Below are 27968 nucleotides of genomic sequence, written 5' to 3'. Positions count from 1 at the left end.
CTTCTGCTCGGCGTCGCTCGGCTCCGCTCTGGAACCCAGGTGGTCCCGATTTCTCACGAGTCACCGGGAGTGCTCCACAGATGGGTACTCGGGGCCCAGCCACAAACCGGGGCTCGCTCTGGGAAGTGTTTTTCTTCCTAGACCCCAATCAGCGGGTCTCGCCTGAGGGGAGGCGCCAGGGGGAGGGCCGCCGGTTGCAGGAAGGTGGAAATGGGCGGAGTGCCAGGGCTAAGTGCTGGACCGGGGCGACCGGAGCCAGTGGGTTAGAATGAGGGACAAGATACAAAGATCTGTGATGAAAACCACGTTCATCATTGGCAGAAACTGCAAATGTGGCTCCCAAGTGGAAGCGGTTCCCATCCCACGTGGACGGTGTCAAGAGCAAAACTTACTCGGCAGTGGTCTTTACATCTCGGATGACGGGAGTTGCGGTTTGCTGGGTCTGTGCTAACCGACAACGAAGAACTAAGTGTTATCTACGAAGGTTGTGGATTTCAGGCTGACAGAGCGTGTGTTACAGTTAAAAAAAAAAAAAACCAAAAACCATAAAACACATAACTCTGTTTCCAGCCCAGTCCTCCTTCAAACAGGCTGAACCTGACTGGAGTCCTCCTGAATCTGTATTTCAGTAAACGATTCAAGTCAATGCCCCTAACAGGCAAAGTAGATGCAAATCACCTCTAAAAGTATGAGAAGGGTCCTGTTGGGGCACCTACTGTTGAGCCTACAAAGCTATTTTTAGACTAGCTATACCTGCAGTGTGTCCTTTGAGGTCTACCGCAAAGGAAAACATATTTTGGTCAGATGACTAATGACAGTTAAAAGTTGCTATTCTCTGAATCAGAATATCACCATGACAGAATGAACTTCTAGAGAGAAAAAAAAAGGGGAGGGAAATCTGAATTTTCTTGATAAGGAAATTCATTTATTATTTAAAATGTAGTACTTAAAATTTTCGGAGAAGGCAATGGCAACCCACTCCAGTACTCTTGCCTGGAAAATCCCATGGATGGAGGAGCCTGGTGGGCTGCAGTCCATGGGGTCTAAAAGTCGGGCACGACTGAGCGACTTCGCTTTCACTTTTCACTTTCATGCATTGGAGAAGGAAATGGCAACCCACTCCAGTATTCTTGCCTGGAGAATCCCAGGGACAGAGGAGCCTAGTGGGCTGCCGTCTATGGGGTCACACAGAGTCAGGCACGACTGAAGCGATTTAGCAGCAGCAGCACTTAAAATTTTGATGCTGGGAAAGATTGAAGGCAAAAGGAGATGGGGGCAGCAGAGGATAGGATGGTTAGATAGCATCACTGACTTGATGGACATGAATTTGAGCAAACTCTGGGAGAAAGTGGAGGACAGAGGACCCTGGCCTGCTGCAGTCCTTGGAGTTTCGAAGAGTCGGACACGACTCAATAACTGAACAACAACAGAAAAGCTAAAATTTTAAAGTTTAACTTACAAGGCAAGAATGGCAATTACCAGCCTGTCAACTGCTGGGCACAGAAACAATTGTATTACTAAATACATTTTCAGCTGAACTTCTCTGGGCATAAGGCTAGTTCTGACAGCATAATATGGTAACATTACCATTAAATGTTCTTTCCTCTTGTGTTGTTGTTGCTCAGTTGCAGCTCTTTGCAACCCCATGGACTACAGCATGCCAGGCTTCTCTGTCTTTCATTATTGCCCTGAGTTTGTTCAAATTCATGTGCATTGAGTCGGTGATGCTATTTAACCATTTCATCCTCTGTCTCCCCCTCTTCCTCTTGCCCTCAGTCTTTCCCAGGATCACGATCTTTTTCAATGAGTCAGCTCTTCTCATCAGGTGGCCAAAGTATTGGAGCTTCAGCTTCAGCCTCAGTCCTTCCGATGAATATTCAGGGTTGACTTCCTTTAGGATTCACTGGCTTGATCTCCTTGCTGTCCAAGGGGCTCTCAAGAGTCTTCTCCAGCACCACAGTTTGAAAGCATTAATTTATAGGTTATGGTGTAACTCTTTTTCTTTATGGTCCAATTCTCACATATGGATAACTATGTATGTAGCCATCCGTACATAACTACTGGAAAAACAATAGCTTTGACTAGATGGATGTTTGTCAGCAAAGTAATATCTCTGCTTTTTAATACACTATCTAAGTTTGTCATACCTGTTCTTCCAAGGAGCAAGTGTCTTTTAATTTCATGGCTCTGGTCACCATCTGCATTGGTTTTGGAGCCCAAGAAAATGAAATCTAACACTGTTTCCACATTTTCCCCGTCTATTTGCCATAAACTGATAGGACCAGATGCCATGTTCTTAGTTTTTTGACTGTTGAGTTTTAAGCCAGCTTTTTCACTCTCCTCTTTCACCTTCATCAAGAGGCTCTTTAGTTCTTCTTCACTTTCTGCCCTTAGAGTAGTATCACCTGCATATCTAAGGTTATTGATATTTCTCCTGGAAATCTTGATTCCAGCTTGTGCTTCTTCCAGCCCAGTGTTTCTCATGATGTACTCTGCATATAAGTTAAAGAAGCAAGGTGACAATATACAGCCTTGATGTACCCCTTTCCGAATTTGGAACCAGTCTGTTGTTCCATGTAAGATTCTAACTGTTGCTTCTTGACCTGCATACAGGTTTCTCAGTAAGCATTTAATGTGATCTGGTATTCCCATCTCATTAAGAATGTTCCACAGTTTGTTGTGATCCATACAGTCAAAGGTTTTAGCATAGTCAATGAAGCAGAAGTAGACGTTTTTTGGAATTTGCTTTTTCTATGATCCAGCATATGTTGGCAATTTGACCTCTGGTTCCTCTGTCTTTTCTAAATCCAGATTGTACATCTGGAAATTCTCAGTTCATACACTGCTGAAGCCTAGCTTGAAGGATTTTGAGCATAATCTTGCTGGCATGTGAAATGAGTCGACTGTACGGTAATTTGAACATTTTTTGGCATTACCTTTCTTTGGGATTGGAATGAAAACTGGCCTTTTCCAGTCCTATGGCCACCGCTGAGTTTTCCAAATTTGCTAGCATAATGAGTGCAGCACTTTAACAGAATCATCTTTTAAGATTTGAAATAGCTCAGCTGGAATTTCATCACCTCCGCTAGCTTTGATGCTTCCTAAGGCCCACTTGACTTCACACTCCAGGATGTCTGGCTCTAGGTGAGTGACCACAAATAAGAGCTTATTAAGGTAATGACTTTTCTTTTTTTTAATTCTTGGCCTTCAAAATTTGGGGGGATGGTGATGACATTTTACTGAAGTAATTTTAATGACTGAGGTTTTACAAACTGTTTCAAGAAAATGCATATTTTCAGAAGCAAATTCAAGATGGTCATACTCATATTTTTTATTTCTAAACCCTAATGACAGAGGATGAGATGGTTGGATGGCATCACCGACTCAATGGACATGGGTTTGGGTGGACTCCGGGAGTTGTTGATGGACAGGGAGGCCTGGCGTGCTGCAGTTCATGGGGTTGCAAAGAGTCAGACACGACTGAGTGACTAAACTGAACTGAATGTTTTGGGGCTTCCCTTGTGCCTCAGCTGGTAAAGAATCCACCTGCAGTGCAGGAGACCTGGGTTCAATCCCTGGGTTGGCAAGATCCCCTGGAGAAGGGAAAGGCTACCCACTCCAGTATTCTGGCCTGGAGAATTCCATGGACTGTACAGTCCATGTGTTCACAACAAGGCAGACACAACTGACCGACTTTCACTTCACTAATATTTTTATATGTTCTTGCTGCTACACATAATCACTGGAGAAAAATTGTTCTTAAAGCTGGGATCTAGAAATGGGACAGTGGAACAATTTAACTGGGTTCAAGTTAAGAAAATAATCGAAGTGTCCATATGCATCTTGGCTTTCTTTGTATGCACATCAATTTTAGCATCTTCCCTGGAATAGAATCAAAGGGAAATTTTTTCAGCAGTGGCGCTGTAGGCCATGCTTGCACTCTCAGGGCAGGCTTCCACTCTCAAGTTTATTCAGCGAGTATCAACAGACAAAGTGCTTTCCATGCAGACCACCACTGGTTATTAGTAAGTGTTGCTGCATTAGTAATGTTCTCTGGAAAAGACAAAATTAAGGCCTTCTGTATTCCATGAGCCTTTGAAGGATGTAATAGCTGTTGTTCTATCTTGTTTAAGTATCTTGCATATGGACATGACAATTTCAAAAATTGTTGTGTGACATATCATTCGTCATTGGCTGAATGGAAATTTTGAAAGTGGTCTATGATCTTTCTACAATATGTCTACAAAATCACTGAAGCCAGTTATTTTCTATTACATCTTCTTAAGGCATAACCATTTTCAGATATAGAACTGAAGAGCGTAAACAAATTATAGTACACTTGTCCTCATTGCTTTCACCGTATTTGTTTCTTAGTCTATAATTTTATGCATTTCTTTTTACAAGTTTTACATTCCATGAACATTTCTCAAAGTCCAGTTCACTATGTGTGTGAGACCTGGGAATCTTTCATCAAATAAGGAAAGAGGTGACACAGTTGAAGTAATCCTTAGTCCTCTATGTTGTCAAACCTTAAAAAAAAATTAAGTTTGATTCTTCATGTCCAGAAATACATACTGTGGTAGCATATTTTGTAATTTCAATAACCTTTTGGGGCACAACAAAGTATAAATCAGGAAAAAGATTTTGGGAATGCTTCTAAGATGAATCAATATTTAGAATTCATAGCTTGGGCTAATCTCAAAAATCCTTTCTCTTCAATTGCTGAAAACTGGTTATCAGTCTACAGTAATTATTTCTACAAGCTTTAAAAAATATTACCCTTCACAGATCCCAGGTTATGAGCCACTGTCTTATTAAAAGGATTCTTGTAAAGTCCATTGTTTACAGAGAAGAATGTATACTGGGTGTCTCGTTTTATCTAAACTCTCCCCTTTTCTCCCCCTGCTGTCTCTATATTTTTAATCACATCTCAATCAAAGATGATTTATCATGTCTTGTACATGACTTTTTATCCTTGTGAAATTTTGATGTAGCCATGTTCACATTCTGCATTTAATTTTACCCTCCTAATATGTGAAAAATTACCAAAAAGGGCTTTTTCTTTTTAAAGAGCCACAGACTACATGGAATTAAATAATTAAACATTAGTTTCTAAAGGTTACTTTGTGTTATGCATGCAATTTCACCAAATAATTCTACATTAATTAGAATTGTGATATGATCTAATCTTTATTATTTTGCCCTGTGGTCATATTTATATTTTTCTGAACACCTGTAGGCTCATAAAGGATATAATAAGTTATCCGGCTAACATTCTTTCAGTATTCATATTAACTGGTAATATGTTTATTTGAAAGTTTTCATTTATTACATACACTCAACACACACCTATCATAACTGTCAGTAATTATTGTAGCATTTTACTTTGGCAATATTAAACATACATTCATTGTATACTTCAACTGACTGTTAGAATTTCAACATCTAAAGCAGATCAATAGAGTTGCCACCTCAAGTTAAAACTAGAATTTAGAATACTTAAGTTTGAAAGTAGATATTCATTTACTAACAATGAATGACATACCCTGTTGACGTTACTGAAGATTGGTGCACTGATGGAATTCGATGGAAATCTATCCACAGTACAGTCTTACTCATTTACAGGTTTAAGGACGCCAGAAATGGTATTGCACAAGCATTCACCTATTCCACTTTACAATAGCCAAGGCTGAAGTGAAGTGAAGTGAAGTCGCTCAGTCGTGTCCGACTCTTTGCGACCCCATGGACTGTAGCCTATCAGGCTCCTCCGTCCATGGGATTTTCCAGGCAAGAGTGCTGGAGTGGATTGCCGTTTCCTTCTCCAGGGGATCTTCCCAACCCAGGAATCGAAGCCGGGTCTCCCACATTGCAGGCAGATACTTTACCATCTGAGCCAACAGGGAAGCCCAGCCAAGGCTGAAGCCACAGCTAAACAGCAAAATGTGGCCAAACACTGAACTTGAAGCCAAAGAGAAAATTCTGCTGAGTCACTTCAGTCATGTCCGACTCTGTGGGACCCCATAGACGGCAGCCCACCAGGATGCCCCGTCCCTGGGATTCTCCAGGCAAGAACACTGGAGTGGGTTGCCATTTCCTTCTCCAATGCATGAAAGTGAAAGTGAAGTTGTGTCCGACCCTCAGCAACCCCGTGGACTGCAGCCTTCCAGGCTCCTCCCTCCATGGGATTTTCCAGGCAAGAGTACTGGAGTGGGGTGCCATCGCCTTCTCCGAAAGAGAAAATAGTACCCTCCCAGTACACGTGCATGTAGTTCTCATCTGGGAATATGCAAAAGGCCTGGGAGTTGTACGTGATCAAATTATTATGATTGTAGATGGAAATCTCCAAGTGGCTATTATTCATCTCAGTTGAAAGAATGGGTGTTATTTTTAAATTATTTAAATATTTTATATTTATATTATGTAAATAGGTTGAATCATTTTCTGTTTTTGCCACCAGTGACCACCAGAATTCTGAAATTGACACCTCTACATTTTCTTTTTTTTAAATTGGCCATGCCATGCACAACATGTGGAGTCTTACTTCCCCCATCAGGGATTGAACGTGCACCCCCTGCACTGGGAACATGGAGTCTTAACCACTGGACTGCCAGGGAAGTCCCTACTTTTGCCTTTTGTCTTTCTCCAGTAACATTTATTATACTTTTTCATGCTTTGCAGAATATTTGAAATACACAGCGATGTAGAAAGAAGACAGGGGCTTTGCTGGTGGCTCAGATGGTAGAGTCTTCCTGCAGTGGCAGAGACCTAGCTTCAATCCCTGGGTCAGGAAGGTCTCCTGGAGAAGGGAATGGCTACCCACTCCAGTATTCTTGCCTGGAGAACCCCATGGTCAGAGGAGCCTGGCGGGCTACAGTCCATGGGGTTGCAGAGTCAGACACGACAGAGTGACCAACACTTTTACTTTTTCATAAAGAAGACAAAAGCCACCTATAACTGCACTTATTCAGAGATAATCACTCAGCCTTTTGGTGTCTATCCTTCCAGGCCTCTTTTTTCCTCTGTATTTTTGTTTGTCTATTTGTTTAACATAGTTGGAACCAGAAGTACTATTTTCCAAGCTGCCTTTGTTACTAAGTGTACTTGAATATCTTCCCCAGTATTAAATATTCTTTTAAGATATAAATGAATTGCTTGCACATTATTTCATTGTACAGGTTTTAATAATTTATTTATACATTTAGGTTCTAATTTTTACCAGTACATACATTTAAGATGAGTCTCCTTTTCCTGATCTCGGGTGGCCTCGGTCTGCAGCAGCTTGAAGCAGGGTTTTGGTTCTGGCCAGGGATTAAAGTCAGGTCGCCGCAGTGAGAGCACCCTATCCTAGCCACTAGGCCAATGGTCAGTGACAAGACCCTGGCCCTTCGGCTTTACAGAAAAGGATTCCCACAAAGATGGAAAGTACTAAAACAAAGCGTTTATTAGGAGGCGAAAGAGTCGAATACATGTGGATAGACACATAGGAGGACTCAGAGGGAGAGTCATGCCCTAGTGGTAGTTTAAATCACTTGCAGGGCGCATTCTTCTGGGTTTTCTTCGGCCAGTCATCTTGCTTTATCTGGTTCTGAGTCCATATTTGGTTTATCTCAGGATCTTCCCATGTGTGCACATGCATCCCTCAACCAAGATGGATTCCAGCGAAGAGGCCTATGGGTAAACTTGACATCACTCCCCTTTTGACCTCCAAGGAGTTTTCTAGTCAGGAAGGTCTCCTTGACTTCGAGAATAAGAAATATGTGGCCTCTTATCTTTATCTGGGCAGGGCTCAGCTTGCTCTCTCGATTGCCCTGCTATTTTCGCTTTGGATTTTGGTCCACAGAGGACGAACTCCAACTGCTCATCCTGGGGGGTGTGGGGTGACCATCTATCTCGTGTCTCAGTTCATAGTTTTTATAAGCTTTTTTTTATCATTTCCTTAGATGCAGTTGTCAGGAATAAGAGATTACTGGGCAAAGGTATGACTATTTTAGACTCTTGAGATATATGACTAGATTTCTATCCAGAGAAGTTAGGCCAGTTTACATTCCCACCAGCAATATATAAATCTCACTTTTGCTTTATTTTTGTTGTTGTTGTGTCTTTTAATGTTCCAAAGTTTCATTTGGTTTTGGCCACACCATGTGGCATGGAGGATCTTAGTTCCCCAACCTGGGATCAAACTCCTGCCCCTTGCAGTGGGAGTGGGAGTCCTAACCACTCAACCACAAGGGAAGTTCCCCAAAGTTTATTTCTATGTATTCAAATCTTTTGGTGTTTCCCTTTATGCCATCTAAATTTGTGTTTTGTCATGTTAATCTAAAAGTATAAAGAAAATTCTTAAATTTTCTTCTGGTTATGGGAAAAAAAAAACTTCAAGTCTTTCCCTTGAATGATTTGTTATAGCAATAACCACTAACATTTATTGAGTACCAGATGTCAGGGACCGTTCTTTGCTCTTTAAATATATTATATAATCCAATCTTCTCAGTTCAGTTCAGTCACTCTGTCGTGTCCAACTCTTTGCAACCCCATGGACTGCAGCACGCCAGGCTTCCCTGTCCATCACCAACTCCCAGAGCTTGCTCAAACTCATGTCCATCGAATCAGTGATGCCATCCAACCATCTCATCCTCTGTCGTCCCCTTCTCCTCCTGCCTTCTCAACTAGTCTATAATAGAGATAACATGCCTTAAAGGTGAAATAATTCGCCCAAGGTCACAGGACTAAGAAGTGCACAGGTCAGAATTCAAATACAAGTTCCTTTAACCTCCCAGCCCCAAATTTTCTTTTTCTTTTAGTTTTATTGTAATAGAATTGATTTACAATGTAGTGTTTAATTTCTGTTGTACAGCAAAGTAACTCAGCTATACGTGTATATATATATTCTTTTTTTTCTTATGGTTTATCACAGGATATTGAATTCAGTTCCCTGTACTATACAGTAGGACCTTGTTCTTTATCCACAGCCCAAGCCCTTTTTAAAAAACATATTTACTTATTTACTTGGTTGTGCCAGGTCTTAGTTGCAGCACTCAGCATCTTCAGTCTTTAGAGGCATGAGGAATCTTTACTTGTGGCATGTGGGATCTAGTTCCCTGACCTGGGATTGAACCCAAGTCCCCTGCATTGAGAGCATGGAATCTTAAATACTGGACCACCAGGGAAGCCCCCACAGCCCAAGTTCTTGACCACATTGCTGCACTACTTCCTTTATGGCCTTTAAACTAACATTAATGTGAAATTGTTAACTGAACGAGGTAAGAAGAGAGAGCCTACCAGAGATGGCTGAAGATGGCTACAGATTTTTCATTGCAAAGACATTATTATTTAAAACATTCAGTAGTATGCAGCATTATCTTTTTCCTACCAGGTATAAACGGATGAGGGCTTCCCAGGTAGCTCAGTGGGTAAAGAATCTGCCTGTGATACAGGAGATGCAGGAGATGCGAGTTCTATTCTTGGGTCAGGAAGATCCTCTGGAGGAGGACATGGCAACCGACTCCAGCATGCTTGCCTGGAGAATCCCATGGAAGAGGAGCCTGGTGGGCTAGAGTCCGTGGGGTAGCAAAGAGTTGGACACGACTGAAGCAACTGATCATGCACGCATAAACAGATGAACAACTTTTGGGTTTTGGAAGAGTCAGCAATGACCATTGACATCATAACATTTCTTTTAAGTTTTATGATCATTCATGAGTACCTCCAAGTGCCAGCTATTGTACAAGGGATAAAGAGTAGAGTAAGACAAACTTTCTCTACTCAGGGGCCATAGCTTTACTTAGGAGTGGGAAGTGGCAAGAAAGCAAATAATTTCAACTCAATGCATAATGTGTAATTATATGATGTACCCATTTTTGGGCTCCAAAATCACTGCAGATGGTGATTGCAGCCATGAAATTAAAAGACGCTTACTCCTTGGAAGGAAAGTTATGACCAACCTAGATAGCATATTCAAAAGCAGAGACATTACTTTGCCAACAAAGGTCTGTCTAGTCAAGGCTATGGTTTTTCCTGTGGTCATGTATGGATGTGAGAGTTGGACTGTGAAGAAGGCTGATGCTTTTGAACTGTGGTGTTGGACAAGACTCTTGAGAGTCCCTTGGACTGCAAGAAGATCCAACCAGTCCATTCTGAAGGAGATCAGCCCTGGGATTTCTTTGGAAGGAATGATGCTAAAGCTGAAACTCTAGTACTCTGGCCACCTCATGTGAAGAGTTGACTCATTGGAAAAGACTCTGATGCTGGGAGGGATTGGGGGCAGGAGGAGAAGGGGACGACAGAGGATGACATGGCTGGATGGCATCACCGACTCAATGGACATGAGTCTGGGTGAACTCTGGGAGTTGGTGATGGACAGGGAGGCCTGGTGGGCTGCGATTCATGGGGTCGCAAAGAGTCGGACACGACTGAGCAACTGAACTGAACTGAACTCACTTCCTAGGGTGGCCACAACAAAGTACCACAACTGGGTGGCTTAAAAAAACAGAAATTTAGTTTCTCACAGTAATGTAGGCTGTAATTCTGAAATGAAGGTGTCCACGGGGCCATGCTCCCTCTGAAGATCCAGGAAGGGAGCTTCCTTGCTCCCACCTAGCTTCTGTGGTTTTCTGACAATTCTTGGTGTTTCTTGACTTGTAGACACATCGCCATCACTGCGGTCTCTGCCAGTGTCATCCCATAGTGCCCTTCCTGTGCCTCTGTGTCCCTGCTTCTCTTTTCCTCCTCTTTTTTTCTTTTTTAATATTTATTTGGCTCAATTGCATTATGCTGGGTCTTTTAGTTGTGGCACCAGGGATCGAACCCAGGCCCGTGTATTGGGAGTATGGAGTCTTAGCCACTGGACCAACAGCACTTCGCCCGTCTTATAAGGACACCAGTCACACTGGATGAGGGGCCCACCCTACTCCCATATGACCTCATCTCAACTTGCATCTTAGTCATATCTGCAAAGCCCCCATTTGCAAATAAAATCACGTTCACAAACACCAGGGATTAAGACTTCAACATATCTTTGAGGGCATGTAATTCAACCCAACAGATATAAACATGACATAAAAGGAGCTGTAGTAGGTAGCACATATTACAGAAATTTTTTGCATGTCCTGGGAGTTTCAGGGAGAAGGCGACATGATAGCTGGAGCCTCGTGCAGAAACCCGGGGCCTCGCCCGTGGTCCACTCCGCTTCTGCGCTATTCTGGCCCTGTGCCGGGGCCCTGTGAATGTCCTGATTTCTCTTGAGCTCAAGTTCTGAGTGCTGCTGAAGAATGTAGCCTCTGAGAAGACCATCTTCATCAGTAAATGAGGAAAAGCTAGGAGGAAGACTGGAGACTGCTTCCTCTAGGAAAGGATGGAAAACTTAACCAGTTTGAGTGATTTTTCAAGTTCAGAGTTACCATGAATACAATAATGTTTTAATGAAAAATTTGAATACTGGTTTTAGAGTTTAAAAGACATATCCCAAACCTAATCCAGGAAACTCTACAATCAATTAAATATAACTTGCCAAGTATGGACTCAACTATCTAGAATATGTAAAAAACTCTCAAAACACAATACTAACAAAACAAACAAAAAATGAAATTAGAAAATGGGTAAAAAACATAAAGAGACGGTTCACCAAAGAGGATATGTGGATGAGAAATAAGCACATGAAAAGATGTTTATCATTATTATTCATTAGAGAAGCACAAACTCAAACCACAATGAGATCATTGCAGAACTACTAGAATAGTGAAAATAAAAAATAGCAATCTTACCAAATGCTGGTGAGGGTGCTGAGAAATGATCTTTCATATGTTGCTGGTAGCAATGTAGAAGGGTTCAACCACTTTGGAAAACAGTTTCTTAAAAAACTAAACAATTCCAATACCAAAAAAAAAAAACCCAACCCTAAACAAATAACATTCCATATGACCCAGCAATTATAGTCCTGGGCATTTGTCCCAGAAAAATGAAAATGTACCCCCACTCAAAAACTTGTATAGGATTGTTTACAGCAGCTTTTTTGGTAATAGTAAAAAACTAGAAACAGCTACATCATCCTTCAAAAGGTAAATGGTTAACCAAACTATGGTACATCCATACCATTGAATACTACTCAGTAATAGAAAGGAATTAAATATTGATAATGAATAAAAACAACTTGGATGGATGTCAAGAGCATTATAATGACTGAAAAAAAGTCAATTTCAAAAGGTTGTATGCTATGACTTCATTTTTTATAATGACAAAGTTACAGATAGTTATAGATAGTTATGGTGAGTGTGATTATGAAGGAGTAGCCCAAAGGAGACCTCTGGTGATGGCATGGGTTTTTTTTTCCTCCATTGCAGGGTGGTCATATGAGCCAACCCATGTGGTGAAACCACTAGAATTTTGCACACAGTGCCAATGTCAGTTTCATGGTTTTGACAGTGTACTATAATAATGCACTTTTCTCTACTACCATTGCAACTTTCTGTGAATCAAATCATTTCAAAGTAAAATGTTTCCTTAAAAATTAACACATCTGAAGCAACCTAGATGTCTATCAACAGATGAATTTATGGATAAAGAAGTTGTGATACATATATACAACGGAATATGACTTGGTCATAAACAGGAATGAATCTGAGTCATTTCTAGTGAGGTCGATGAACCTAGAGCCTGAAATAAGCCAGAAAGAGGAAAACATCGTGTATTAACACATGTATATGAAATCTAGAAAAATTATACTCATGAAACTATTTGCAGCGTAGCAAATAGTGATGCAGGCATAGAGACTTGTGGCAGGAGAGGGTGGGACGAAGTGAGAAAGTAACACTGAAACATATACATTACCATATGTAAATAGATGTATGCTCAGTTGCTCAGTCGTGTCTGACTGCAACCCCATGGACTGCAGCCCGCCAGGCTGCTCTGTCCATGGGATTTCCCAGGCAAGAATACTGGAGTGGGTTGCCATTTCCTTCTCCAGGAGACCTTTCCCAAACCAGGAGTCAAACCGAATCTCCTGCATTAGCAGGCGGATTCTTTACCACTGCACCACCTGGGAAACCCCAATAACTTGATCAGTTTATGTAAATGCACCTTAAACATTCAAGCTATTTAAAGGGTGTAAAGGATGTTTGCCTCTGTGCCCTTGGCCCAACTTAAGATGTAAGGCATTAGTCAAACTGACGGAGCACCTGTGTGACCAGCTCTGGTTTCTGCTACCACCTCTTCAGCACTCCTCCTCCGCCCCAGTCCCTATCAGTCACCACTATCCCAAATTGGGTGCTTATTCCTGAACAGATCTTCATCATTTTCCTATATATATAATACTGATAAATAATATATAGTGTTCTATATGTCCTAAAGTCTTTTTAAATGGGACCATAGTGCGTGTAATCTCTAACATGTTTTTTCACCCAGCATTATGTTAATACTATTCATTTGTGCTGCTAGTTTTCAGAGTATAGGGAAAAAAAAAAACAACCCATAAGATATCTATCCTCTGGGTGATTGGACATCTAAATTATTTTCCTGTTTTTACTTTAAAATAATGGTCCTTTAGAGATCCTAGGATATGGCTCTTGTGTATATGTGCAAAAATAGCCCTGAGATAAGAATTGCCAGATGACAGGATATGCACATCTTCATAAACATATTGCATTTGCCTGACTAATGATGAGATGGAACATTGTGGTGCATTTATTGCCTACTCATTTTTTTTTCTTTTCCGTGAATTTTGCACATTTTCCTCTAGGGTAGTTTATTATTTTTAGCAGTTATTTATATGTATTTATATGCTATTCCGTGTTGCAAGTATTTTTTTCTCAATCTGTGACATAGTTTTCTCTATGATGTTTTTCGATGGAAAAAGTTTTAAATCTTTTTTTTCAATTAACTACAATTGACTTTATGGTGAGAGTTGGACCATAAAGAAGAACTGATGCTTTTGAACTGTGGTGTTGGAGAAGACTCTTGAGAGTCCCTTGGGCTGCAAGGAGATCAAACCAGTCAATCCTAAAGGAAATCAATCCTGAATATTCATTGGAAGGACTGATGCTGAAGCTGAAGCTCCAATACTTTGGCCACCTGATGGGAAGGGCTGACATTAAAAGACCCTGATGCTGGGAAAGATTGAAGGCAGGAGGAGAAGGGAAGGACAGTCTCATTTCATCTTATTGAAGACGGGATGGTTGATGGCATTACTGATTTGATGGACATGAGTTTCAGCAAGCTCTGGGAATTGGTGACAGACAGGGAAGCCTGGCTTGCTGCAGTCCATGGGGTCACAGAGTCAGGCACACCTGAAGGACTGAACTGAACTGATAGGAACAGTTGCTTTGGGCTTTCCAGGTGGTTCAGTAGTAAAGAACCCACCTGCCAACGCAGGATGCAGGAGATGCGGGTCCAATCCCTGGGTTAGGAAGATCCCCTGGAGAAGGAAATAGCAACCCACTCCAGTATTCTTGTCTGGAAAGTTCAATGGACAGAGGAGCCTGGCAGACTAGAGTCCATGGGGTCGCAAAGAGTCGGGCACATCTTAGTGACTGAGCACACACACACACAGACGTGTGCACGGTTGATTTACAATATTATATTAGCTTCAGGTGCACAGCACTGTGATTCAATATTTTTATAGATTATACTCCATTTAAAAGTGAAAGGCAGAGCAAATTTAAGATCCATTTCATATTTAGGTTATAGACCTTTTCCTGGATTTTACAGACTATGAGTCGTGTTCCTACTTTAAGTTCATGGGGTCAGTGATGCCTTGCCCCGGCCTGACATCCTGAGGATGAATACTGAGCCTCCTTTCCCTTGGGAGAACTGTTCTCAGGAGTGGCCTGCACCCTGAGTCCCCAGCAAGATGGACTCCCAGTTGCCCGCAGGGGAGACCTGCTCGTTAATACCCCTTGATTTCTCACCTCCTTCACTTGATTCCTGGGACCACTTCACAGATGACCCCCTGAAACTAATCCTTGACTAAGGAAGGCTTTGGCGAGGAATCAAACCCCTGCACTAATTCTCATTGTCTCCGTCTCATTAAAGAGCAAGTCTCCTCTCCTTCCATTTGCAGTTGACGTTGCATTTCCCCCACCGCACACCCTTTTCGTCTCGGTCTCCCTCCCCTGACTCTCCCAACACACTGCCAGGACTGGTCATCCAGCTTGCACCAGATGCCAGGTCCGCACAGAATGGGCGGCGCCCGTTCCTCCCGGCCGCAGGGGGCGCTGTGGGGCGGAGGTGCCCGCGAGTTCCAGCGTGCACCGCGCCCGGGCCAGGCCTGCGGGTCGGAGCGGGGCGCGAGGCCGCCGCGGGGGAGGTGCCGCGGGGCCGCCTGGAGCTTGGCTTGGCGGTAGCCCGGTGCCAACCGGGCACCTGGTGGGACCGCCAGAGCCCATGGCCGAGCCGGCTCCGGTAAGACGGGCTCCCCCCGCGCGGACGCCCAGACCCAGGCTCGGGGAGGGTCCGCGGGTTCCGGCTCGGTGGGTCAGCGTCCTGGGGTCCTCGCGCGGCGGACGCGGACTGGTGGGCGGGGTGAGGCTCGCGCTAGGCGCATGGTGTGGGGACTGGACCCTGGACCGAGCCGGTGACCTCCGCTCCCCCGTGGCCAACCCTGAACAAAGCCGACCGAGAAACTGCAGAGTCTGGGCCATGGGAGCCCGTGAGTGATGGGGCCAGACGAGGGAAGGGATAAAAATTCGTGTGGGGCGAGCGCTGGGTGTTAAAGTTAAGTCGGTTTTTACATTATAACTTACCGAATTTAGAATAAATATTTTTTAAAGTTTAGATTATGAATGGTTGAAATGATAGCTGGCAAGGTCAAAATTAAACCCTAATGTGTTGAAGTGTGTTAAGAAGGAAGGAGGACACGTTGGAAAGAATAGAAGTCGAATATAAAGACCTAAGTAGGATATACATTATTTTATTTAGTGTTTTGTTGAAATTGAGGTTTTATGTCTTCCTGTGTTTTATAAGCTTACGTATTGAGCGTTTTTACACCGAGTTCCACAAGCAAGTTTCAGATGGAGGAGTAATTTCGTCTTTCAAGTCTTACTGCTTAAGAAATACATTTCATAAGGCTATAGCTGATTACTAAATGAACTCATAAGATGATTACTTTTAAGGTATTGTTAAAGACCTTAGCAAAACAAAACATAGCAACAACAACAAAAAGACCGAAAAATATAATAAATAATCTCAGCAAAAACTGTAATTCCTAAATATGCAAAAGATATGCAACACATTTATAGTGAAAATTACAGATGCAGGCATACCTCAGGGATATTTTGGGTTTGGTTTTAGAACTACTGCAATAAAGCAAATATCACAATAAAAGAAGTCTTTTTCTTTTTTTTGTTTCCCACGATGTATAAAAATTATGTTTACACTATAGTCTGTTGAGTTTCCAGCAGCATTATGTCTTAAAAAGCAACGTACAACCCTTAATTAAAAATACTCTATGGCTAAAAGTCCTCACCATCATCTGAGCCTCTAGGAAGTTGTAATCTTACTGCTGTTGGAGGGTCTTGCTCCATGTTGATGGATGCTGACTGATCAGGGTGGTAGTTACTGAAGGTTGGCATGACTGGCAATTTCTTAAAATAAGATAGCAGTGCAGTTTGGGGGATGGATTGACTCTTCCTCCCAGGTATGAGTTCTCTGTAGCATGTAATGCTGTTTAATAGCATTTCACCTGAACTAGCACTTTCAAAATTAGAGTCAGTCCTCTTGAACCTTGCCACTGCTTTATCAGCTAAGTTTATGATATTCTAAATCCTTTCTTGTCATTTTAACAATCTAAATGGCATCTTCTGCAGGAGTAGATTCCATCTGGAGAAACCACTGTCTGCTCATCCATAAGAAGCCTCTCCTCATTTGTTAAACTTTTATCACGAGTTTGCAGCAGTTCAGTCACACCTTCGCCTCCACTCTGAATCCTAGTTCTCTTGCTACGTCCATCACATCTGCAGTTACTGCCTCTGCTGAAATCTCAAACCCCTCAATGTTATCCATGATGGTTGGAGTCAACTTCTTCCAAACTCCTGTTAATGTCGATATTTTGACTTCTTTTCATGAATCATGAATGTTCTTTGTGGCACCTCGAAGGATAAATTTTTTCTAGATTTTCTATTTACTTTGCCCAGACACATCAGAGGAAGTACTTTAGCCTGATGAAATGTATTCCTTAAATAATAAGACTTGCAAGTCGAAATTACTCCTTGATCTGAAGTTTGCTTGTAAAAGTGGGTATTAGAAGGGGTGTAGCTTTAGAATTAGTGTAAAGTAGTGAAGGAGCATTATCTGGACTCAGAGGGAAGGTTGTCACACCAAGTGGGAATAGGTAGGGCTCACCACAGGGTAATCTAAGGCAGCTAGACGGTGTTAAGGGGATGCATGTGTGCACTTTGTATATTCCTACTCGGTTCAGTTCTCACAGTAGCAACCAGAACTCTCAAATTCCTAGGAATGAATCTGGCAAGACTTATATAAGATCTGTACAAAGAAAACATTAAATTTTACTAACATAAAAAATCTAGGTAAATGAAAGATATGTTTCTGGATGGGAAGATCTCATAATTTAGAGATCCAGTTCAATAAAAATTCACGTATTTAGTATATTCCCATCAGAATCCCAATAGTATTTGTATAACTTTGACAAAATATTTTCTCTGTTTATTTAAAAGAGAAAACAGACAAGAAAAGTCATGACAATTTCCTTTTAAAAAAAGGAGGTAATGAGAGTGAGGCTCAATGGAATGGGAGTGTGTACATACATACACACATATATGTATACACACACACACACATATATATATATGACTGACTTGTAATGTTGTACAGCAGAAATCAACACAACATTGTAAAGCAAGTATCCTCCAATTAAAAGATCAGGATCTAGGTGGTGGTAGATGGCCATATCCCTTTAAATGGCAAATAATTTGATAAAAATGTAAGAACTAAACAGTGCAGTATCGCAGCAAGAATACACAGAATCACCAGTGGAACAAAAATATAACCAAGTATAAATGGAAAACTAGTTTATGAAAAAATGATCCCAAATCCGTGGTAAACAGACTAGTCAGTATGTTTTGTGACAGCTGAATATCTCTTTGGAAAAAGAATTCTGTCCCTTCTTGTTACGATACATATAAAAATAAGTCCCAGATGGAAAAAGATTTCATTGTAATAAAGTCATAAAAAACATTATGAAGATTTCAGAATATCTTTTATAATTTTAGAATAGGGAAAGTCTTTTAAGTCATCCGTTAACCCTAATGTAAGAAAGTTAATTCAGATTATAAAAGCCCACTAAAATGTTGAGCCAAGGATGAGAGCAAGCATGTGCAAAGATATGTGGGGAACCCCCCCAAATATGAAATGAGGTTGCAAAGTCTCACGAATGCAAATTAAAACAATGAAATAAAATTTTTTACCTGTCACATACGCCAATAAATAAACAAGCAAAGTTTAAGAACATCTGTGCTGGCAAAGGTGTGAAGAACCTTTACACCTTTGGACTTGCCTGGTGACTCAGTGGTAGAGAATCCACCTGACAATGCAGGAGACACAGGTTCAATCCCTGGTCCAGGAAGATCCCACATGCCACGGAGCAACTAAGCCAGTGCGCCACAGCTGTTGAGCCTTCACTGTAGATCTCAGGAACCACAACTACTGAAGTCTGCACCCTAGAGCCTGTGCGCCACAGCGAAGAAGCAACCACGATGAGAGGGCCAAGCACCACAACTAGAGAATAGCTCCCGTTCACCGCAGCGAGAGAAAAAGCCCACTCGGCAACCAAGACCCAGCACAGCCACAAACAGATAACTAAATTTTATTTTTAAAGTGGGCCCTACAAGGCATTCTAAAGGGGCTCTTTAAAAAAAATATCTCTCTTTATTGGCAAGGGTTAAGTGCTGCATTCTTTTGGGAAGGCAATCTAGTGATATCTCGTAAATAGAAGGTGTTTCTATCCTTTGATTTAGTAGTTCTCATTTTTAGCCTTTTCCTGCAGAAGTAAAACCACTCATATATAAAGAAGCATATCAGCATTGTTGGTAATTTATAAAGGAAATGGAAAATACGTATCATCAGTGGGGTATGTATACCCATGAATAATGCAATTTAGAAAAACCCGATTTTGCCTATATAAATTGACCTAGTACTTCCCTGGTGGCTCAGACGGTAAAGCGTCTGTCTACAATTCGGGAGACCGGGTTCGATCCCTGGGTCGGGAAGATCCCCTGAAAAGGAAATGACAATCCACTCCAGTACTATTGCCTGGAAAATCCCATGGACAGAGGAGCTTGGTAGGCTACAGCCCATGGGGTCACAAAGAGTCGGACACGGCTGGGCGACTTCACTTTCACTTTTCAGGAAGATGACATTGAAAGAAGTTACACAGTGATTTGTTCCCATTTTTGTTTAAAGGAAAAATGAAAGAATTCCATTCTATACATATGCATTCATAGCTGGGCGAAGCATAGAGAAAAAAGTGGAAGGGGTGGTTGTGGTCACCAAACAGAACCACACGACGGGAGTAGGGGAGGAGCTGTTCCCAAGGGAGAAGCTGCCTAACAGACAAAAACACTACACTATGAAATTCTTAAATTGATGACAAGGCAGTGGGGTTTTGAAGCAATAATGACTGTATAAGCCTGGTGTGCTGTAGTCCATGGGGTCGCAAAGAGTCGGACACGACTGAGCGACTGAACTGATGACTGTATATGTATCATGTCTATAATTTCAGTTACCTCTGACTTTTGAGGATGTGGCCATTTATTTCTCAGAGCAAGAATGGCAGAATCTAGAGGCATGGCAGAAGGAGCTTTACAAGCAAGTAATGAGAGCCAATTATGAGATTCTCCTTTCTCTAGGTAAGAAGTCTTTAACTCTGGCTAATGCATGGAACTGGCTCCTGTTAGGGGTCTCAATCACTCGATAACTCCTGTTTCTCAGTTCACCAGGTTTCTCAGAAATTAACTCAAAAAGGCACTTTTACCCAGAGACTTTCATTAATATCTGTAAGTATTGCTAACCCTTACTCAAGGGTAGATGTTGCTGCATGAGAATACTTATGACAGTGTGTAATAAAACATGGTCAGAGATGACTAAATATACGTCAGGACTTTTAACCACTGTGTGCTCAGAGGTTGCCATGATTTTCCACATGGACACATGCCTTATGCATATCCATAAACTACCCTGTGTATCTTTAACCTATGATGTTCCTCTGTGTGTGTGTGTGCGCTGTGGTCAGTTGTGTCCAACTCTGCGACCCCATGGACTGTAGCTAGACTCCTCTGTTCATGGGATTTTCCAGGCAAGAATACTGGAGTGGGTTGCCAGTTCCTCCTCCAGGATGATGTTCCTGTCAGCTTTAACAGTGGTGTCCATATGCCTCAGTTCAGTTCAGTTGCTCAGTCATGTCCGACTCTTTGCGACCCCATGAATCGCAGCATGCCAGGCCTCCCTGTCCATCACCAACTCCCGGAGTTCACTGAGACTCACGTCCATCGAGTCAGTGATGCCATCCAGCCATCTCATCCTCTGTCGTCCCCTTCTCCTCCTGCCCCCAATCCCTCCCAGCATCAGAGTCTTTTTCCAGTGAGTCAACTCTTCCCATGAGGTGGCCAAAGTACTGGAGTTTCAGCTTTAGCATCATTCCTTCCAAAGAAATCCCAGAGCTGATCTCCTTTAAAATGGACTGGTTGGATCTCCTTTCAGTCCGTGGGACTCTCAAGAGTCTTCTCCAACACCACAGTTCAAAAGCATCAATTCTTGGGCGCTCAGCCTTCTTCACAGTCCAACTCTCACATCCATACATGACCACAGGAAAAACCATAGCCTTGACTAGACGGACCTTTGTTGGCAAAGTAATATCTCTGCTTTTGAATATGCTATCTCGGTTGGTCATAATTTTTCTTCCAAGGAGTAAGCGTCTTTTAATTTCATGGCTGCAGTCACCATCTGCAGTGATTTTGGAGCCCAAAAAAATAAAGTCTGACACTGTTTCCACTGTTTCTCCATCTATTTCCCATGAAGTGATGGGACCAGATGGCATGATCTTCATTTTCTGAATGTTGAGCTTTAAGCCAACTTTTTCACTCTCCTCTTTCACTTTCATCAAGAGGCTTTTGAGTTCCTCTTCACTTTCTGCCATAAGGGTGGTGTCATCTAGACAGCCTTAACTCCTTACTGTGTACTATCCTCCTTCTATCATCTCCTCAAATTTTGATAGTTTTTTACTGCCTCTATTTGCTACCTTTATAATTTAAATGATAAACTTCTAGATCATGTTTCATCAACTTGATATCTCTTGATCCCTTTAGTCTATAAAGATAAGATAATTAGTTCTGCTATATTCCCTCTGTTTCTCCTGCCAACACCTGCCAGCCAGACCACTTCTTTTATATTGCAGCATTTCTGATACTTACATTCTGTCTTATTACCATAATCAAGCTTTCTAGTTTCTATGGAGTATTTCTAAAACATTAATCCAAGATATTATATTATTTTCATTGTTACCAGTTAATTGAATCTATAGAGAAAGAAAAATAATCCAGTCATGATTACTGTGCCACCCAAAAAGAAATGTTCAAGCATCAAGATCAAATGATGTGGTGTATCATTGCATTTCCTAAATGGTTAATATGTTGAGCATCTTTTCATTGTATATCTTCTTTGGAGAAATGTTTATTAAAATATTAATAGTTGGCCCATTTTAAAATTTTTTTTTTTTTTTTTACTGTTGAGATATGAGAGCTCTCTATTTCTTCTGAATACTAGACCCACATCATATATGTGATTTGCGCCTATTTCCTCTGGTTCTTGGGTTGTCTGTTTTTGATTGTGTCCTTGAAGCACAGACGTTTTAAGTTTTGATGAAGTCCAGTTTATTTTTTTCTTTTGTTTCTTGAGCTTTTGGTGTCATATCTAAGAAACCATTGCCAAATCCAAAGTCATAAAGATTCACTCCTATGTTTTCTTCTAAGAATTTTATAGTTTTAGTGCTTATATTTAGGTCTTTGATCCTTTTTATTCCCCTTCTTTGATCCATTTTGAGTTAATTTTTTTTACACGGTGTGAGGTAGGAATCCAACTTCTTCTGCATATAAATATCCAGTTGTCCCAACACCGTTTTTTGGAAAGCCTTCTTTCCCCCCATTGAATTATCTTGACAGCCTTTTGGAAAACTAGTTCACCATAAAAATGGCAGTTTATTTCTGGATTCTGAATTCTGCTTCTTCGATCTTTATGTCTAGCCTTATGCCAATACCACACTGTTTGAATTAACCATTGCTTTACCATCAGTTTGTCAGTTTCTACCAAAAAAGAAAAAGCAGATGGGGTTTGGAGAATATTGTCATCTTAACAATACTAAGTCTTCCAATTCATACCGTTTCATTTATTTAGGACTTTTTAGAATTACTTTCAACATTTTATGATTTTTATTGTATCTTATTTTTTAATTAAATTTATTCGTAGTATTTTATTCTTTTTGACATGGTTATACATGGACTTGTTTTCTTATTTTTTTTTAGGAAGATGGTTTTATTTTAAAAGATGCAGAGAGTTCAACCCAGATGAAGATTGAGAATAGGTATTTGGATTTGAATAAAAGATAGTGATTCCTTTTATCATGAAAGGAGCCTTGGAATTAATTTGGGGTTGAAGTCAGATTTCAGAGGGCTAGTGAGGAATCTGGCACAGTGTGCTCAGTTTCCACATGTACATGATTACTCTCTGACATTTTATCCCTAAGGCATTACCCAGCTTATCCTCTTTCTCTGATCTGGACCTTCTGTTAATCTCTCTTTAGCAACCCATGAAGCATACTTTTGGTTCTTTTAAATATAATTGAAAGAAAGTTTTACTTGAAAATAGAGTAAACTTTTCTTCCAGGGGACTAGGGTCATATATTAGAGAATTTTGTAACTATTTTCATCTGTTCATTCATTGCAACCCCTTCTATTCTAGCAGAAGTCTACTGTGTTTTAGGTTGTGATTGTAATGTTACCGAAAGTACTCCTCAGAGAATGTTTTAGCTGAAGCTAGGTACATTGAAATTTCCTAGAATAGTCCTTCTTGCTCTTATTTTTGTTTACGCTGTATTCCCAAGATATTGCCAGTTGTCTCAGGTGTTGTTCCAGCATTCTCAAAGCACACTACTGGTAAGTTTTAATAAACCCATGACAGAATGCAGCATTGCTAGCTCTACAAGGACCAAAACAAAATTAAACATACAACTCATCTAAAGGTCCCAGTCAGTCAGGAAGCAGTGTTACAAAATGTGGGCAGTTTTGCTTCTCTTTGTGTAAACCTATACTCTATTTTTCAAACATCTCTTCTCATATATTTTACCAGGAGTAGATTTAGGAAATTTAAAAACAACTTACTGTGCTTCTAAATTTAGTGCTTAAGGAAACCAAACTACTTTTTCTGACTTTTCTGTACAGATAATGGACTTCCCAAACCAGAACTAATATCCTGGATTGAGCAGGGGAGAGAACTCTTTAAGAAATGGGGAGAATCACAGGAATCAAGAAACATAATTTGCTCTGCTGCTGATTTGCATTTTGATCCACTTATTGAGGGACAGCCATTTTCAGGTGAGTTTTAAGATGATTTCTTAAGGCTCTGTCCTTAAGACATCACATTCATGTTTCTTAGTTCCATTTCTTTGGTGGTGCCTTCCTGTTTGACTGAACTGAGGCTTAACATCTGGTATATTCCAGAGAAAGGCAGTAAAGCACAGTAGCTAGGATCATGGGTTCTGCATCCTGAGTCTGGGTCCTGCCTTTTCCAGGTAACCTGGGCCAGTTATTCATCCTCTTCTGGTGGCTCAGATGGTAAAGAATCACCTGCAATGTGGGAGACCAGGGTTTGATCCCTGGGTTGGGAAGATACCCTGGAGAAGGGAATGGCTACCCACTCCAGTATTCTGGCCTGGAGAATTCCACGGACTGTATAGTACATGGGGTCACAAAGAGTCAGATTAAATAAGTTTATATATGTAGATGGAGAAGGCAATGGCACCCCACTCCAGTACTCTTGCCTGGAAAATCCCATGGATGGAGGAGCCTGGTAGGCTGCAGTCCATGGGGTCACTGAGGGTCGGGCCCAGCTGAGCGACTTCACTTTCACTTTTCACTTTCATGCATTGGAAAAGGAAATGGCAACCCACTCCAGTGTTTTGGCCTGGAGAATCCCAGGGACGGGGGAGCCTGGTGGGGTACCGTCTATGGGGTCGCACAGAGTCGGACACGACTGAAGTGACTTAGCAGTAGCAGCATATATGTAGATTGTTAAAATGATATCTGGCAACACAGTAAAGAGTTCAGCAAATACGCGCTATTCTTCAGGCAGGGGGAATCAGCAACTCCTTTGTTTCTTGTCATGATAAGAAAGTCTAAGATTTTTGGATTCTTAACAGTCAGTATTAGAGCAAGGAAAAAGTGAGTCACTTAGTCATGTCCGACTCTTTGCAACCCCATGGACTATATAGTCCATGGAATTCTCCAGGCCAGAATACTGGAATGGGTAGCCTTTCCCTTCTGCAAGGGATCTTTCCAACCCAGGGACTGAACCCAGGTCTCTTGCATTGCAAGCAGATTCTTTACCAGCTGAGCCATGCAGGAAGCCCAAGAATACTGGAGTGGGTAGCCTATCCCTTTGCCAGTGGGTCTTCCTGACCAAGGAATTGAACTGGGGTCTTCTGCATTGCAGGCAGATTCTTTAACAGAGTAAGGAAAGGGAAAGTCAAATGAGAATATCATTCCAAGAAATCTTGTCAATAGTTTACTTTTTAGCTGCCTTTTTCAGGAGAGTAAAGAGTTTTACTCACAAATTATTTCACTTTTTACCATCTGTTATCAGTTCTTCTAAGAAACCTTTTTACAAGATTGATAGGAATAGAGGTGAGGAGGGAGAAGCAGCTGGTCTTAGGGCAGCTCACGGGTTACACGTGACCATAGTGGTGGTGTGTAGTCTCTACGCTGTGTCTGACTTTTTTGTGACCCTGAGGACTGTAGCGCACCTCTGTCCATGAGATTTTCCAAGCAAGAACCATGGAATGGGTTGTCATTTCCTTCTCCAGGAAGGAGATCCCTACCCAGGGATCAAACCTACATCTCCCGTGTTGGTAAGCGGGTTCTTCACCACTGAGCCACTCGGGAATCCCAACCATAGTGTTAGTCAGGGCTTAATGCTGCCAGGAACAGTACCGTCATTATTTTTTGAACCAGGAATGTCTGCACATCCAAATGGGACAGGACTGGTGGTCCCCAGGTCATAATAATGGTGAACATTTACAGAGTACCTGCAGCATCCCAAGCCCACATTAAGCACTTTACACACATTAACTCATACAGTCCTCATAACAGTTATGTATTGCTGTTTCCATTTCTAACAGGAAAAGGAACTGAAGCTGGAGGTTAGCTTGACAAAGGCAGCACAGTGAAAAGACTGGATTTGAACCCAGTCTGATGCCAGAGACTAGGCCCTACGCTTGTGACCTAAGTGTCCTTTTTTTAGTATTCTAAGATAGGTCTGTTCAGTTTAGTCCTAAACTAGGGCTCATGATTCTCCTGGTCATGAAACTCACTGCCACTGAAAGGAGCTGCTGGTTTAGTTCAGTGAAAGTTGGGCTCCTGGGCCACCTCAGATTACCCCTTCTGGCCACAAAAGCCTTAGCCATGACATAGGCTGGGACACTGACTGAATCTTGTTTTCAGTTTTAGAAAACCAACAAGCTGTGAGTTCAGAAGAAGCTCATTACTATTTCCAAGTAGATCCTCTTCAGAGCCACCGTTCCTGTAAACCCTTATCAGAAAAAAGTGAAGATGTTTCTTTCAGGCCTGACCAAGCCGTCGCCCTCGTGAACCCACAGAGACCTAACACTTGGGCTCTACTCCCAGCGGTCCACAGCTCCAGGGAACCCACCCAAAGAGATAAAATCGCCAGCCCCAGGGCCCTGGGTATCCCAGGCTTCCAGAAAACCGCCTCAGGGGAGGGCCTCCAGCAGTCCTGTGCCTTCTGTGGGGAAAGCTTTTGGAATGAGGACCTCTTAGAGTGGCACCAGGGGAGCCACTCGAAGGCCTGGAAGCAACTCAGCAAACAACCCGAGGCACAGCAGCTTCGGAGCCAGACTCACTTCCGCTGCCCGGGATGTGGGCGGGGCTTCCGCCGGAAACCGCACTTGCTTAGCCCCCTGGCGGTCCGGGCTGAGGAGAGCCGCCCGCTGGGCCTCGAAAGTGAAGAAACGTGTGGCCACCGTGTGACACCGCCAAGGCCGTCTCCATACCCCGGTTGCGACGAGGGTGCCTCCCGGGGCCCCCCGGGCATGGAGAGGCCAGTCTCCCCGAGAGAGGGCGCCGGGGCGGCCTCTGAGCAGGACGAGCTCCCTCCGAGCTCGAACCTAGCTGGTCAGAAGTGTGGCCGCTGGGCTGGGGGGCCGGAGGCCCTCAAGCCTGGCCCCGGAGGGGAGAGACCGTCCTCCTATGGTGCGTGCAGCCGGCGACCCTCCCAGCGGTGCAGGCTCTCCGACCACACTCACGTGCACCGCGCGGAGCGGCCCTGCCGGTGCGCTGAGTGTGGTCGGGCCTTCCGCCAACGTGGGCGGCTGCGGCTCCACCGGCAGCCGCCCTCGCATGAGCCGCCCTGCACAGGCCCGGAGTGCGGCCTAGGCTTTCGCCTGAGGAGCGCGCTGCAGGCCCACGGCCTGCGGCACGGAGGTGAGAGGCCGCTGGCGTGTGACGAGTGCGGCCGCGGCTTCGCCCATCCGTGCAAGCTGCGCGAGCACCTGCGGGTGCACAGCGGCGAGCGGCCCTTCTGCTGTGCCGAATGCGGCAAGAGCTTCCGCCTCAAGGGCATCCTGAAGGCACACGAGCGCACGCACAGCCGCGAGCGGCCCTTCCAGTGCGCGGAGTGCGGCCGGGGCTTCACGCGGCCGTCCAAGCTGGCTGAGCACTTCCGCGTGCACAGCGGCGAGCGGCCCTTCAGCTGTGTGGACTGCGGCCGCCGCTTCCGCCTCCAGGGGCAGCTGCGGAGCCACCGGCGCCTGCACACGGGTGAGAGGCCCTTCCCGTGCCCCGACTGCGGTAAAAGCTACCGCGTGAAGGCCGACCTGAAGGCGCACCAGCTGCTGCACGGAGGCCCGATGCCCTTCTCCTGTGAATGCGGCAAGGGCTTCGCCAAGCAGTCCAAGCTCGTGGAGCACGTCCGGACGCACACAGGCGAGAAGCCCTTCCAGTGTCCACAGTGTGACAAGCGCTTCCGCTTGAAGGCGCAGCTGCTCAGCCACCAAGGCCTGCACACCGGGGAGAGGCCTTTCCGCTGCCCTGAGTGCGACAAAAACTTCCGGGAAAGGGGCCACATGCTCCGGCACCAGCGCATCCACCGGCCCGACCGTCCGTTCGCCTGTGCGGACTGTGGCAAGGGCTTCATTTACAAGTCGAAACTGGCCGAACACGTGCGAGTGCACACGAAATCCTGCCGTGTCCGCAGAGAGCCTGACGTTAAGAAAAGGCTCAGCCAGCTGTTTGAGATGATCGAGGCCGACTGGAGTTGAGGGCACCCAAAGCAGTCAGCAGAATCGGTGTTGCCTGGGAAGCCACAGCCGAACCCCACATCTGGTAAGAGAGCAAGAATGGAATGCGAGTTAGGAATAGGAGAAACCACGAAGATTCTCTCATTTAAAACATAACCAGCTATTAATATTTTTTTTTATCTATTCTTCCCACCATCTTATGGGGTCATTTTCCCACCACATGCTAATAAGCTAACTCTGAAATCCTGACTTGAATTAGGCAGCGGGAAAGCCCTCCAGTACTGTTCTCAAAAGCATGGGGTGACTGTTAAATGTCAGCTCTTCTCTTCATAGTATGAACATAAGCAGGGGCTTCAATCCAGTGAATTCTGTTGCAGGTCTGAAATGATACTGAGTTTGGTTTGATTCATTTATTTGAAGCTAATAGCAATAAAATGAGTTCTCTGAA

At 43.2% G+C, this 27968-nt stretch overlaps 1 protein-coding gene across 1 annotated transcript; it reads left to right on the top strand.

Annotated features, from left to right (window-relative positions):
- Nucleotides 1–80: 80 nt before the first annotated feature.
- On the top strand, nucleotides 81–27968 carry ZNF786 (zinc finger protein 786). Its single transcript, XM_002687138.5, has 6 exons — nucleotides 81–258; nucleotides 322–431; nucleotides 15154–15387; nucleotides 19721–19847; nucleotides 23430–23582; nucleotides 25707–27968. Exons 1-6 carry the CDS (start codon nucleotides 81–83, stop codon nucleotides 27539–27541), a joined length of 2637 nt encoding a protein of 878 aa, XP_002687184.2. The 3' UTR covers nucleotides 27542–27968.

Source organism: Bos taurus, chromosome 4 (genome assembly GCF_002263795.3).
Source record: "Bos taurus isolate L1 Dominette 01449 registration number 42190680 breed Hereford chromosome 4, ARS-UCD2.0, whole genome shotgun sequence".
In the NCBI taxonomy this organism is placed as follows: Eukaryota; Metazoa; Chordata; class Mammalia; order Artiodactyla; family Bovidae; genus Bos; species Bos taurus.
The sequence above is the reverse complement of the archived record's forward strand: the minus strand, read 5'-3'. Positions and strand labels throughout refer to the sequence as shown.